The following is a 16,530-nucleotide window of genomic DNA, read 5'->3' as shown; positions in this document are numbered from 1 at the left end:
AAAATCGCTGCGATGCGAAGAAAATTACAGAGCGAACAACTCGGAATGAGGGCCCATGTGCACTGCAGGGGGGGCAGATATAACATTTGCAGAGAGAGTTAGATTTGGCTGGGTTATTTTGTTTCTGTGCAGGGTAAATACTGGCTGCTTTATTTTTACACTGCAATTTAGATTTCAGTTTGAATACACCCCGCCCAAATCTAACTCTCTCTGCACATGTTATATCTGCCTCCCTTGCAGTGCACATGGTTTTGCCCAACTGCTAACCAAATTCCTGCTGCGATCAACTTGGAATTACCCCCATTGATCCATTGTCCCAGAGACAGTAGAGGGATATTAACTGCAGGAGGCTCTCTGATGTTCATTTGTATGTTTTTTATGTTGCAGGTTGCTTTAATGTCTGTATTAATATCTTTTTGACAAATCCAGCATGCGGTGTACTTCTGTACTGGATGACAGGATAAACAGAAATGTAGTAACATTGTGTTCTGTACCAGAGGGAAACAAGTGATACATTTTGCTAATAAAGGAAAGCAAACAACAAGATTGCTGCTGGGATGACGAATGCTTTGATGTGAGGCTGTGGCATAGACCAGGCTTCACAAAAGATAGTTTACTCTACTGTAAAGGCTCCCTAAACCGATATGTGAATTAGCAATGTTAAGTCCTCACCTTGATTTGAAGTGTGAATATTATTACGCACTGTAACAAAACTGTTTAACATTAAAGTTTAATAAAGCAATTTAGTGTGCTGTGTAAGAGGCAACACCACATATTCACGTCCATTAAACCACAATTTTCTACCTCAGAAAAATAATCCTTAATTTTAATTAACCCCATTAAAGTATTTACCACTTCACCTTCAAAATAAAACCCAATAATCATAATGAACCCCCTTGTCCTTAATATTCCTTTCCCTCAACTATGCCCCTTCCCGCTCCACACCCACATACCTGTTAATATGTATATCCTATGAGCCGGAAACCACTGCATTAGTGAGGTGGAGGGGCCATCACAGGGGAGGAAGGGATCATGGAGCAGAGCCATTGGGGAGGGATTAAGGCCCAGATTTATCAAGCCTTGGAGAGTGATAAACTGCACGGTGAAAAAGTACAAACCAATCAGCTCCTGACATTTTTCAAACACAGCCTGTAACATGGCAGTTAGGAACTGATTGGCTGGTACTTTATCACCATGTAGTTTATCACTCTACAATGCTTGATAAATCTGGGCCAAAGTCTGTATAACTTTTTGAATAATGTATGAACTGGCGCCGGCTGTTAGACCAACAGCCGGCGCCAGTTCATACATTATTCTATTGTTGTTTTACTTTATCCAGGGGCTGACCCCCCCTTTACTGGCTGCCGCTGACAGCGCACTCATACTCTTTCCTTTTGCTGTATCACTTTTTGGTGGTAGCCCCGAGAAATACTGTATCAACCCACCCGCTTGCTAGTTGAATACGGTTAACCCACCTGCTCGCCAGTTGAATACGGTCAGCCCACCCACCCGCCAGTTGAATACGGTCAGCCCACCCGCCCGCCAGTTGAATACGGTCAGCCCACCTGCTCACCAGTTGAATGTGGTCAGCTCACCAGATGAATACGCTCAGCCTACCTAGTATATAGTTAAATGCAAACAAATCACTTTTACAACATAAATAGTCGTAACAAAAAAAAAAGTATTGAATCCCACCCACTTGAAGGAGGCACTGATCCCTCTGACACATTCTACACTGCCCTAGATATACAGTGAGGTTCCTGGCAGCATATTACTCAAGGAGGATTTTAACTGGGCTTACGTTTGTCAAGGCTTATCTAGAATTGAATAGTTTTAACGGGTAAGCTAATCAATTCTAGATATACAGTACTACTGTGCATGATCCAGTTTCATCCAAGCTTCAGTTGTTGGACAGATGACATCACATTTTCCTCTAGAATATGTGGTGTCTCTCAAGGGAAATTCATGATGGACTCATTCATTGCTAGATCTAGTCGCTGCAAAACAACCCGTAGTCTTCATCTTTCACCCCCATTCTTTATTCTTGTGGTCCTGTATGTGATTTTTCCAGGAATAGTATTAATAATTCTGTCTACTGTGTTGCATCATTAAGCTCACTCAAGGTAGGTATCTATTTGCATTATCAAACACCACAGCTTTTGTGATAAAATAGAATAGATGGGAGCTCTACAAATGTCTGAATCCTCTCTTTATCTGCTGTCACTATTTTATTGTGACCAGAGATATAAATAAAATAACCAACAAACACCCTGACAGTGGTTATATGCCTTCCTTCATGAAGCTCTAGTGGTCTGGAGTATAAAATATTTAGTAGTACGCATTTTAGCCAGTGAAACTTCCCATGTGCTCACCACACAGGCACATTAAACATTAAGCACATTACATACGCATTCCCCATTCAGTCACACGTCAAATCTAAAATGTTTAAAGCTGGAATCCTTTTTAAAACTTCAGTCTTTGCTCTTTTTACTTTTACATGTTTGTTGTTCTAGTCATATACAGTATACAGTTCATATGATATTAAGAATACAGTTTCATGTAATATATCTTGTTAGGATACTTCACATACAAGAAAAGAACACAAATATTTTCCAGCAATTGAATCCCCACATGAATGATCAGTCCACAATACCAGGATTATTTGGTTTTAGTGACAGAAAGTGGATTTATGAATAGATATGCAGCCTCTGATTTCTAAGTGAGATACTGCAAGTGGCACTTTATACTCTTTAGTTCGACATTGATCGAGTGCCTTTGTTGAAATGTGAATTCTTTTCCTTCACAATGATATTTTTCTCATAACTGTACAATACGTTGAACTGTCATGTGACATAGGGCTAGCTGTGCAATACTCTATATATATATATATATATATATATATATATATATATATATACACACACACACACACACACACACACACACACATATATATATGTATATATATTTATACATAATATGTTATTGTGATTTATATATATTTTCATTGATGAATAGGGGAGGGTATATGAGAGCAGATATAGAGGAAGGCTTCCCTACTTACTGTACTTGGTTAGTGAAAGTATAGGAATCAGATTCTTTGCTGCTCTTATCTAACTCATATAGCAGGGTGTAGTACGAGTGGCGGGCAGGCGGGATCCCGGTGCCGGGATCTCGACTGCCGGAATGCCGCCAGAGGGGTAAGCGCAAAAGAGCCCCTTTGCGGGCTTGCGCTTGCCACGCTGCGGGCACGGTGGCGCTGCACACCACGCTATTTATTCTCCCTCCAGGGGTGTCGTGGACACCCCAAGAGGGAGAATAGTTGTCGGGATCCCGGCACTGGTATGCTGAGCGCCGGGATCCTGACAGCCGGTATATCGAGGGCCACTCCATATAGCAATATAAGGTAAGAGTAAGGGTGGAATTGGTAGGTGAAAAATAGCAGAAACATGGCAGGAGTTTAGTTAGGTGCAATTATATTTATTATTTATTAACAGTTTCTTATATAGCACAGCATATTCCGTTGCGCTTTACAATTAGAACAACAGTAATAGAACAAAACTGGTCAAAAACAGACAGACATAGAGGTAGGAAGGCCCTGCTCGCAAGCTTACAATCTATAGAGAAATAGGCATTGATACACAAGAATAGATGCTACCTATTGCTTATAGATTATATGGCACCAGTGAGTAAGTGTGGCTATAGTGGGGTGAGTTAATTGAAATTTCCCTCTAATAATGAAAGAAAATATAGGAAAAAAGAGGGGGAAAGGTAAACCTGGACATGTAAATGCTCAGACAATATAGATAAAGACAATTTATTCAATAAAAATACCAATAGTCAATAAAAATGTAAACACACAAGGTTTAAATCTTTACCATTCTAAAGTGATTAATGTGCCATTTACAACTTTACAGTCTTATAACATTTAAATGCAAAATTCATATGATTTATACTTGAAAAAGACATTTATTATTATTATTATTATTATTATTATTATTTATTAACAGTTTCTTATATAGTGCAGCAAACTCTGTTGTACTTTACAGGTGGAAACAACAGTGATTGAATAAAATAAAACAATTGGAAACAAGAATGATAAAACAAAACTTAGGTAATAACAGACAGTAATAGAGTTTGGAGAGCCCAGCTCGCAAGCTTACGATGTATAAGGAAGTAGTCATTGATACACAAGGGTAGGTGTTGTCTATTGCATAAAGGTCCACCAGATTGCAAAGGTTCTCGTGGGCTGTATGATATGGTCACCCAGCAATGTTGGCCTGGGGTCAGGAGGATGGGAAAGTGAAGAAAGAGAAATTATGTGAGGATATGTGTGGACTGTACAGTGGGGATGTAATTGGATAGGAAAGTTTATGAAGGTTATTTGGGCAGTTCCGGAATTTGATAAGCTTGCCTGAAGAGGTGAGTTTTCAGGGAAAGCTTGAAGGTTTAGAGATTAGAGGAGAGTCTTATTGTGCGTGGGAGGGCATTCCACAGAGTGGGTGCAGCCCAAAGAAAGTCCTGCAATCGCGAATAGCAGTGAATAATGAGCGTGGATAAGAGACATTGTGTAGAGCAAAGAAGTCAGGTTGGGAGATATTTTGAGATAAGAGAAGAGATGTACTATGGTGTAGTTTGGTTAATGGCTTTGCGTGTGAGAAAAAGTTTTTTATATTGAATACGGTAGAATGCAGGTAACCAATGGAGGAACTGACAGAGCGGCTCCGCAGAGGATGAATGTCTTTCAAGTAAGATTAGCCCCGCAGCTGCATTCAGAATGGATTGTAGTGTTGAGAGTCTCCTTTTGTTAAGACCAGTAATACGACTATTGCAATAATCAGTTCGGGAAATAATAAGAGCATGAACTAGAGTTTTTCAGTGTCTTGTGTAAGGTATGGTCATATTTTGGATATGTTTCTTCGATGCATGTAGCAAGATTTAGAGACAGATTGAATGTGGGGAATAAAGGGCAGTTCAGAGTCGAGGGTGGGAACTAGGCAGCAAGCTTGTGGTGTAGGATTGATTGTCAGAACAGTGATAGAAATATCAGGTTGGTAACTACTGTTGGTCGGTGAAAATATAATCAAAACTGTTTTGGCAATATTAAGTTTGAGGTGGCGAGATGGTATCAGGAAACAGCAGAGAGGCATTCAGTAACACGGACCAATTAGATGGTGACAAATCTGGGGAGGACAGGTAGATTTGAGTATCATCTGCATACGGATGATACTGGAGTCCAAAAGAGCTGATTAGTTTGCCAAGAGATGAGGTATAGATTGAGAAAAGCAAAGGTTCTAAGAGCCTAATTCACTAAGGATTGCAATTGCAAAGCTGTTTGCAGCAGTTTTGTTATGGCAATCCTTAGCAATGTAAATGAAGGAGGAGGTGCATGGCACCTCCTTCCTGCATTTGTGATGCAATCGCACGGTCGCAATATTCTTCTGCGACGGCACATGAGCAGAATGGATCCTGCACATGTGCAGTTTCCCCACCATCAGGAAACTGCACAGAGGATCGCTTATGTGATCCTTAGTCAATCAACCCTGGAGACTCCAACAGATAGAGGTAGCAGAGAGGAGATGGATTCAGAGAAGCAGACACTGAAAGAGCGATTAGATAGGTAGAATGAGAACCAAGAAAGGACTGTGTGTCCTGAAGACCTAGGGATTGTAGTGTTTGTATGAGAAGAGAGTGGTCAACAGTGTCAAAAGCAGCAGAGAGATGCAGAAAAAGAAGTGAGTAATGGCCTTTAGACTTACCAGTGACCTGATCATTCACTACTATAGTCAGTGCTGTGAATGTTGAGAATGAAAGCCTGATTGAAGTGGGTCCAATGCATTGTGTGAGTTAAGGAAGTATCTATATTAATATATAGCTTGCCTAATAGACATCAGTAATCAGTCATAAGTTGAAAAACTCTAACATCCCAAGACATGATGCTTCATTAGAAAATACACTGACACGCCCATTACATTGATGTGCACGCTATTCCGATTTCCTTAGAGAGACAACATTCATATTCTTACATAAGTGTACTTGTCCTGAGACCTGATCAATCCTTAAAATATTGGCTGTGGCTTCTTGATTTTAAACCGAACCCACTGACCAGTTACTGTACTTATCGATGCATGGTTCCTGCAGCTCTTCATTCCTTGGTTGATTTCTCAAGCAGTGAAAAGAGTAGAGAAGTGGACTAGTGGAGAAGTTGCCCATGGCAACCAATCAGCATGTGACTATCGTTTTATATAGTGTACTTGACAAATGCTTTCTTGAAGCTTCCTCCACTTGTCCATCTCACTCTTTTCACTGGTTGATACATCAACACCGTAGTGTAGTGAATTACCACTGGGTTGTGCTCACGATGTGCAACAGCACTTACCCTTCAGTGTCCATTGCTGTTTCAGCCCCCTGTATTTCCCTCTCACTCCAATGCAAATTGGTGTTCTTGTTTTGGATTCCCAGTCTCGAACATGTCTGTGAGCGTAAGCACGTGTTCTTCCTTTCTGTTATCCCTGTGCACCTTTTTCTGGTGTTCGTGCGTTCATTGTCCTGTTAGAACAGTTATTCTCCGCGTTTCATCCAGTTTTGGGCTTCGCCTATAAATTACATTGAATGTTTATTATTCTTGTTTGTATCTACAGGGTATGCGGTTAGCATACCGCTCGTCGGGATCACAGCTGTCTTAATACCGATGCCTTGATATCGACAGGGTCACCATACTGCTGCCAAAATACTAGCGAGGTAGGTGATTCCCCCACTGCGGGTGTCCATAACACCCATAGAGGGAGAATAGAACCTGCGGCAAGCAGTGTGAGTCTGCATGGGGCTTAATTGCGCTCGCCTCCCTGCCGACAGAATGCTGCACGCGATGCCAGTGTCAATATACTGACATTCGGCATCCCATGCAGTGAGATCACATACTGATCCCATCTACAGTATAGAACGTTTTCTACTTAGGGTCGTATTCAATAGCTATCGGAAGCTGCCATCTTGTTGGAAAGACGGCAGCTTCCGACCGATTTCTGTTGGAAGGGGTTCTGACCTATTCAAAGAGGGCAGTTTTTTTCCGACAAGTCGGGAATTCCCAACTTGTCGGAAAACATGTGGATCGGCGAAATAGGCGGCGGTCCACGTGCTTCTGTCGAAAACGGGGCCAAATCTGACAAATTTTGGCCCCCTTTCTGACAATCTCAATCCGACTTTAAAAAAAAGTTGGATTGAGCAGGGCGTCCCCCCGGCCAGGCTCCTTACTCCCGGCAGTGCCTCCCCCCTCCGCCACAGACATGTCCCCCCGCCACCAGTTCCCCCCGCCGGCCGCTGCTGTCAGCTCCCCCCGCCAACCACTGTTGTCAGCTCCCCCCACTGCTGCTGTCAGTGCACCCGGCAACCAGGGACGGCAGCAGCAGGGCAGGACACCGGGAACGGACAAATCCGACAGTCTGATTTGGCCGTTCATTGAATAGCCCTTGTCGGATCCCACACTTATTGACTATATCCCTTCTACAACTTTAGACCAGATAGACCAGGTTTTATTGTTTTAATAATTTAGTTTATATGTACAGCTATGCTTGCTTATATTACTAGAATGTAGTATTCAGTTATGGAACACTAAATTAACAGTATTGAACACTAAATTAACAGTATTGGACCATAGGTACAATTAGGGTTGTTCATCTTTGAAAATATTTTTTACACTTTTTTAGTAACACTGTGGGGGTCATTCCGACCCGTTCGCATGCAGCGGTTCTTCGCTGCGGTGTGAACGGGTCAAAAATGTGCATGCGTGGCGGTCGCTTTGCGCATGCTCCTCATTGCCTGGCGACGATTGTCGCCGGGCAACGACGCTGCCAACGACAAATGTGATCGCAGTGGCGATCACAAGAAGATGGACAGGAGGGAGGCGTTCCGGGGCGGATACTCACCATTTCCAGCCGTTTTCGGGGAGTGGTAAGAGAAACGCAGTCGTGTCCAGGAGAACGGAGGGCGGATGTCTGACGTCACAGCCGGGACCTTCATTGCAGGATCCGTCGCACTGGGTAAGTAGCTGCAGGGTTAGTCTTGTTTTGTGTGAAACTTTTTTAGCATAACATGGCTGCACAAGCGAACGCAGCCCTACTATGCTAAAATACACTCCCCCATAGGTGGAGATTACTTGATCGCACCAGCAGCAAAAAGTTGCTTGGTGCGATCAACTCGGAATGACCCCCTCTGTTTCTTCTAAAATGTATGAAAATGCAAACGTAGTTTTCAACTAAAGAACAAAGGGGACAGGGGTTAAATTTTAGGGTTTATAATTTTATACGGACTATAAAACACTTATACTGTGCTATATTTATAATGACGTAGTATGAAAGGGGATCACATATTTATATATCTAATTACAGTCAGTAAATGTACGAATGTGTGGTAACTATAGGTACAGTTTTCATGAGGGTGAATCTTAATGCAACAGGGCATGGACACAGATGATTTTAATATATTTCTCCTAATTCATGATCATAACAAACTGTATTTGTAATTATAATTTTCTTAACTCTCTTGTGACTCTCAGCCTCAGAGCTTCCACACATCCTGAGGTACTTCATAGAGGCAATTTTGCATATGTAAACTTATATTACCCCCTTTAAATGCCGTCGCATACAGGCAACCACAGAGAAATGTGGACATGCTATCATAAAGCTTCGTAGCTGATGTTTCAAGAAATCTGGAACATTTTAAGCAACATGGCATTCTTTATTAAATGATCACTAAGCCTAAAATGTGTTTTATATAAAACATTCATTATAGCCTCCACAAATGTATATTTCAATGGTTCAGGCGCTTTTATGAGAGAACGATATATGAAATAATGCTTTTCTGCTAATTGAGGCAGTTTGACTGTACATCAGCATGCAGCCAAACGTTTTGTATTTCCAAAGATGGATACACTGATAATTGATGTCATTGTGAGGGTCAAGAAATTAACATGATAGAAGTTCTTCACACCCCAGCCATTTATTACCTTCTCATGATCTTTTGATGGCAATTCATTTGATTAATACTTGGCTGTCTGGCAATTTCAGCGTTAAATTGTGTGGTGCTTTGCCCATATATGGATAACATTTGATGGGTCTGCAGACCCACATTTCCACGTGGCTCTCCTGCTTTGCTGTAAGGCTATCACATGTATCTCTTCTAAATTAATATTAAGCAATCAGAATGTAATACGTAACCCCAAAAAACTACCCCAAGCACAAACAGATCATGCAGGGAGGAGCACAAATAATCAGTGGCAGTACATGAATATGATCTGCATCAATCCTTTTAATTGGATTAATTTGTGCCCCCAGGAAGAAGGATCCTGCATGATCTGAAATATTTGGAGATGCGATTACTGAAGGACGCTGCCAAAAGAAATAATAAAAAAACCTGTCCCTAAAATAACTGGTTAGAAAGCACAATACAGTACTCCTGGCCAAAACTATCACTAATACAGTTAATGATCCTAGTGAAATTCATAGGAACACTATTTTTCATTTTGGTACATATGGTCATAATACACTGCTCAAAAAAATAAAGGGAACACTAAAATAACACATCCTAGATCTGAATGAATGAAATATTCTTATTAAATACTTTGTTCTTTACATAGTTGAATGTGCTGACAACAAAATCACACAAAAATTATCAATGGGAATCAAATTTATTAACCTATGGAGGTCTGGATTTGGAGTCACGCTCAAAATTAAAGTGGAAAAACACACTACAGGCTGATCCAACTTTGATGTAATGTCCTTAAAACAAGTAAAAATTAGTTCAGTAGTGTGTGTGGCCTCCATGTGCCTATATGACCTCCCTACAACGCCTGGGCATGCTCCTAATGAGTTGGCGGATGGTCTCCTGAGGGATCTCCTCCCAGACCTGGACTAAAGCATCCGCCAACTCCTGGACAGTCTGTGGTGCAACGTGGCGTTGGTAGATGGAGGGAGACATGATGTCCCAGATGTGCTCAATTGGATTCAGGTCTGGGGAACGGGCGGGCCAGTCCATAGCATCAGTGCCTTCATCTTGCAGGAACTGCTGACACACTCCAGCCACATGAGGTCTAGCATTGTCTTGCATTAGGCGGAACCCAGGGCCAACCGCACCAGCATATGGTCTCACAAGGGGTCTGAGGATCTCATCTCGGTACCTAATGGCAGTCAGGCTACCTCTGGCGAGCACATGGAGGACTGTGCGGCCCCCCAAAGAAATGCCACCGCACACCATTACTGACCCACTGCCAAACCGGTCATGCTGGAGGATGTTGCAGGCAGCAGAACGTTCTCCTTGGCGTCTCCAGACTCTGTCACGTCTGTCACATGTGCTCAGTGAAAACCTGCTTTCATCTGTGAAGAGCACAAGGCGCCAGTGGCGAATTTGCCAATCTTGGTGTTCTCTGGCAAATGCCAAACGTCCTACACAGTGTTGGGCTGTAAGCACAACCCCCACCTGTGGACGTCGAGCCCTCATACCACCCTCATGGAGTCTGTTTCTGATCGTTTGAGTAGACACATGCACATTTGTGGCTTGCTGGAGGTCATTTTGCAGGGCTCTGGCAGTGCTCCTCCTGTTCCTCCTTGCACAAAGGCGGAGGTAGCGGTCCTGCTGCTGGGTTGTTGCACTCCTACGGCCTCCTCCACATCTCCTGATGTACTGGCCTGTCTCCTGGTAGCGCCTCCATGCTCTGGACACTACGCTGACAGACACAGCAAACCTTCTTGCCACAGCTCGCATTGATGTGCCATCCTGGATGAGCTGCACTACCTGAGCCACTTGTGTGGGTTGTAGACTCCGTCTCATGCTACCACTAGAGTGAAAGCACTGCCAGCTTTCAAAAGTGACCAAAACATCAGCCAGAAAGCATAGGAGCTGAGAAGTGGTCTGTGGTCACCACCTGCAGAACAACTCCTTTATTGGGGGTGTCTTGCTAATTGCCTATAATTCCCACCTGTTGTCTATTCCATTTGCACAACAGCATGTGAAATTGATTGTCAATCAGTGTTGCTTCCTAAGTGAACAGTTTGATTTCACAGAAGTGTAATTGACTTGGAGTTACATTGTGTTGTTTAAGTGTTCCCTTTTTTTTTTTTTGAGCAGTGTATATCAACATTTGTATGCTGATATTATCGTGCTGCTTGGTACAGAAGGCGAAAGGCCATACCTTGTCCAGTTTTGCCACACACAAGAGGCCATATTGGTCATTCTTCCTGTCACTCAGTTCTTAGGCGGAGTAGCAGATGGCCAGTGTATAACATATTTACAGAATATTGTCTTACATCTTCATGTCTCTTGGCATGGCAACACTTACATATATACATCTGTAAATACTGTAGGTTTAATGGACAGAAACTATGGTTAAATAAAATGCTGGATTGCAGATATATTCTTTTATTTGGGCGAGTTAAATTCTCTACAGCAGTGGTTCTCAGACTTGGTCCTCATGACCCCACACAGTTCACATTTTCCAGGTCACCGAGCAGTTGCGCAGGTGGATTCATTACTCACTGACACATTTTAAAATATCCACAGGTGGAGCAAAGTATTTAACTTGTGATTCTGTAAGGAAACCTGGAAAACATGAGCTGTTTGGGGTCCTGAAGACCAAGTTTGAGGCTATGGCCACAAATAGCAGCAAAGCGGGTCCCTTGGCCAGGGGTGTAGTACGGTATGCCGGCGCTCGGGCTCCCGGCGACCAGCATACCGGCGCCGGCACACCGACTGCCGGCATACCGACAGCGTGGCGAGCGCTAAGGAGCCCCTTGCGGGCTCGCTGCACTCGCCAAGCTGCGGGCACAGTGGCGCGCTACGCGCGCCATACTATTTTATTCTCCCTCCAGGGGGGGCGCGGACCCCCACGAGGGAGAATAGCTGTCAGTATGCCAGGTGTCGGGATTCCGGCGCCGGTATAATGTGCGCCGGGATCCTGACATTCGGCATACTGAAGACCACCCCTCAGCCAGGAGGGGGAGTTCGTGTGCACATGGATCCTGTTCTGCTGATGCCGCAGAGCAAGATCTGGTCAGTGACACACAGGATTCCATTGAACACAGTGCAGCACAGCCACACTGTGTGAACACATACATTGAAATATATGTGTTCACAATGAAATCCTGTTGTCCTGTCGTCTGGCCCAACCGCAGCATGCTGTGGTTGGATCCGGCGGCGGCGGGACTGCCGCACATGTGTGGGCGCCTGCACTCTCCTTCCGGCCAAGCGGGTCCCACTGAATGGGACCCGCTTGGCCGCTATGTGTGGCCCTAGGCTAAGAATATACGCTTTACAGTGTATATATTTTAGATCAGTGGTTCCCAAACTTATTTGTGGCACAGCGCCCTAGAGTATCAGACTTTCTTCACGGCACCCCTAGGCCAAAAGTTTCTTATTTCGAAATTCTGAAAAAATATTACATTCGGTAAATCATGTTTATATGTCATCCTTAGGTTCAGTTATGTGTGAGGGACAGTATTCGCCTCTATTTATCCACATATTTTATGATTAGCAGCCACAAGCACTGGTTTTGCCTATTACATTGACCATAAATTAGTTTAGTTGACTATATGCGTGTATTGAATGTTTTAATTTTACCTGTCAATAAAAACATTTTGAAAGAACAAATATATATTTTAGTTGTTCCTGGACCACCAACCCAAGGCACCCATGCAAGTGCCCTGAGGCACCCTAGGGTGTCACGATACCTAGTTTGGAACTACTGTTTTAGATTATAAATATTGACCTCCTTATTATGCCATTTATTAAAACATGTACTTTCAGCTAACATTGAGGGGGTGGTAAAGAAAAATGATGTATCCCTATTAAATCACACATAGGATGATTGGTTATTGAATTGACTTTCATCCTATGTGTCATACAAATGTCTCTGCAAATCGGCGCTTTCCCACCAAATCAGGACAGTTGGAATATATGCTGCATATATCTTGTATGTAAAGCATGTCAGCAAGATGTAGGGGACCTGCAGACAAAGTACATTTGCAGAGCTACTGAAGTTTGCGTTAGCCAATAGGAGCCTTAGGGTGGACCATGGGTGTTCCTTGCTTACTGTAAATACACCAACTTTTAATATACAGTGTATTCTTTTCAGAGAAGTACTGGTTTACTTTGTGTTCTGTATTTAGTCGTTTTCTACCTTCAAGTGCAATGTCACTTACTTTAGCTGTAGGGCTCTTTCAAAAATCGTTCACCTATACTTCTAAATAATAACTTTGTCTGCAAGTATCAGACCATGTACTTTCCACATTATTATTATTATTATTATTATTATTATTATTTATACTGTATATACTTTTGTGTAAAAAAAAAAGTTTAAGGCTGGTGCATAATAGTATTACAGGTTGAGTATCCCTTATCCAAAATGCTTGGGACCAGAGGTATTTTGGATATCGGATTTTTCCGTATTTTGGAATAATTGCATACCATAATGAGATATCATGGTGATGGTACCCAAAGCGGAGCACAGGATGCATTTATGTTACATATACACCTTATACACACAGCCTGAAGGTAATTTTAGCCAATATTTTTACTAACTTTGTGCATTAAACAAAGTGTGTCTACATTCACACAATTAATTTATGTTTCATATACACCTTATACACACAGCCTGAAGGTCATTTAATACAATGTTTTTAATATTTTTGTGTATTAAACAAAGTTTGTGTACATTGAACCATCAAAAAACAAAGGTTTCACTATCTCACTCTCACTCAAAAAAGTCCGTATTTCGGAATATTTGGATATGGGATACTCAACCTGTACAATGAATTAAATGCAAGATTATGGACTGGTTTTCCCGCCAAGTCATGCAGTGTGACAAACAGTGAAAACTCATCTAAAGAGAGCTCCAATTAATATTAAGCAAGGCCGATTCATTAAGACTCTTTATTATTAATTTAGATCCTTTGATGACCAGTCTGCTTGACGGCCTCTGGGGTGTGGAAAACTGATTATCTACAGCCATAAGTAACATTTCCAGTCACCTGTGTGTGACATGAATTGGAATTAGGCACCGGTCGCACTAGGAAATACTCTAGATTATCCAGGAAAAGAAACCCATAAGAAACCCACCTCCAGAAGCCTGTACATAATCACGTAAGGCAGATGAGGAAACGGCTGTCATTATTTTAGCTGGATGTGACAGAAGCCTTGTCGTCTGTTGCGTATAAGGGGTTAAAGTCTGTCTTCCTGTGACATATTCTTTTGTCAGGTTGTTTTTGAAGCAGCACTTTTATTTCTCTCATCTCCTGAACATCTGTGCAGTGAATCCTGCATGTGACGCCTGAACAAGCATTCTTCTCATTAGTCTAGAGACAATGGTCACGTTTTATTGGTGATGGTTTTTTTGTTTTATTTTCTGTGTGAAATGTAATTTCGTGTCCTTATGCATCTGCCAGCAGCCTTCTCCCTCAGATGACATGTGTTTATGTTTTATCCAAGCCTAAATAATGTGCATGCCCACAGGAGTAAATAATTACACCTCATTTGCATTGTGCCAAATAAACGTGTTCCACGTGCCAAATTGTTAACAGCAAGCACTTTGTGTGTTTTTTTGCAGATGGAAATACAGTACGTATACGGAAGCTATTAGCCCTATAATTGCTGTCTGTCACTATGACAACAAGCCGCTGCAGTCACCTGCCTGAGGTCTTACCAGACTGCACTAGCTCAGTACCCTCTGGAAAGACAGTGGAAGATTGTAGCGGTCTTGTGAATGGACAGCCACAGTATGTCATGCAAGTTTCAGCAAAGGACGGTCAGCTGCTGTCAACAGTAGTACGGACTCTAACCACGCAGAGGTAAGTAAGATCGTTATTAGTATTTTTTTGCAATTGGTTGGCTTTTTCTTTTTGAAAGGGGGTAGCTATGGGGATGACTGTGCAATCTAAAAAGCTGATTTCTATGAACAATCAGATATCAAAATGCAGCAGATCAAACAGATTTGGCTTTGATGCAAAACCCAGATTCACTTGAATATACTGTAGCGTCAATTAGCACAAATATCTGGAATTAATGTTACGAGTGTCAGCAGTTTATAATAATGACATCATTGTAGAGCAATTTGTTGTAAACGTTTGAAATACATTTTGTTTTGTGCAATGGTTTATTAAACAATTCTAGAATAGATTTGCAATATTTGATCTTTTTTTACCCAATTTCTTCCAATAATTATCTGAAGTGCAGATTATTTTTGAATGCATGATTGACAATGATTTAGTTATAGTTAGCAAAATGGCACGTTATAGAGAAAAATAAGAGTTTATCAGGATAGATAGAAGGAATGACTGCAAAGTTCCTGAAAAATTGAATATCAGAGCTGCTTTAAATGTTTAAGAATGAAGGGGTTAAGATGTTTGATTTACTATTACTACTGGTGCTGTAATATTATATTGTGTTGTAATACTATAGTATGAGCCTCTCGACAAAACATCACTATGTGTCAATATATGCGTGCCAGAGGGTGTGGGTATAACTGCAATGTTGTGTATATTACACAGATGAATAAACCTCAAGGTATCAGTACATAAATTAAAAGGTGAGAGAAATCAGAGACCACGGATTGTATGTTTTCTATTTTCTTCTCTGCTGATTCGCACAGAAACTGTGAAAAAAAAAATCTGCTTGATTTCTGTAATAGTTGCCTGAACGGAAGGGGTTTTAATAACTCAGAGGAAGTTTCAGCTTCCTGTATAATAATTCATTTATGAGTATGTCATTCCATGTGCGTTAATGGGAAATTAAAACAAGTTTTACTATACCACAGATGGTCCCTGCATCAGTATTCTCAACCTTTTCTTACCCTACATTAGATCTGTGATAGCTTGTTGTCAGATGGATGGTACTATCATCACCAGCAAAATCTTAATGTATGTTCTATATATTCCTGCAAACTGCCAGCAGGTAATTATTTTTGCTCCAATGGGGAAAACAAAACAAAAAAACCATGTCAACATTCGACAGAAAAGTTAAATAAAGCATATACTGTAATCAGTGGCTTCACAAGGGTTGGTGGCATATGCATCAGTTCTTGGAGAGTGATAAAGTGGAGAGAGATAAAGGAGTCTATTCATAAAGCAGGGAAAAGCCCTGTTTTGCAGAAAACATGGCTTTTCTCTGCTTTTAGGCTGTTCACAAAGCGGGTTATCGTGGAAAAGTCCCTAACGTTTCCAGCTGCACCCCCACTCTGTGCCTGAATCGCATAACCATACTTTAGTATCATGAGTGCGATTCATGAAAGGATGGAAAACCCTGCTTTCCGCTTCTCCAGGGACTTCAGATTCGCCATCTCAGGACAGCGTTATCTGAACTTGGGTGCGGAAACGGCAGGGAAGCGCAATGCTTTCCTGCTCTCTGTCCGGAACCCGAGGCTAGCCCCGCACCCTGACCTCCCAGCAGCCTCCGCAGCCCCCAGGGACCTCAGCCACCGGTGTATGCGCAGAAGGGACCTGCTAGCTGACTCAAAGCACCGCAGAAGACAACACCACTGGACCCCAGGAT

At 42.1% G+C, this 16,530-nt stretch overlaps 1 protein-coding gene across 2 annotated transcripts in view; it reads left to right on the top strand.

Moving 5' to 3' along the window:
• Positions 1-16,530, top strand: part of MARCHF3 (membrane associated ring-CH-type finger 3) — a 262,264-nt gene that overhangs the window by 130,221 nt on the left and 115,513 nt on the right. For both annotated transcript variants that reach the window (XM_063961182.1, XM_063961267.1), the window contains exon 2: positions 14,591-14,831. In XM_063961182.1, the coding sequence (XP_063817252.1) occupies positions 14,647-14,831 (185 nt within the window). In that variant the 5' untranslated portion in view covers positions 14,591-14,646. The remainder of the gene's footprint in view (positions 1-14,590; positions 14,832-16,530) is intronic.

This window comes from Pseudophryne corroboree, chromosome 1 (genome assembly GCF_028390025.1).
Source record: "Pseudophryne corroboree isolate aPseCor3 chromosome 1, aPseCor3.hap2, whole genome shotgun sequence".
Classification (NCBI taxonomy): domain Eukaryota; kingdom Metazoa; phylum Chordata; class Amphibia; order Anura; family Myobatrachidae; genus Pseudophryne; species Pseudophryne corroboree.
The sequence above is the reverse complement of the archived record's forward strand: the minus strand, read 5'-3'. Positions and strand labels throughout refer to the sequence as shown.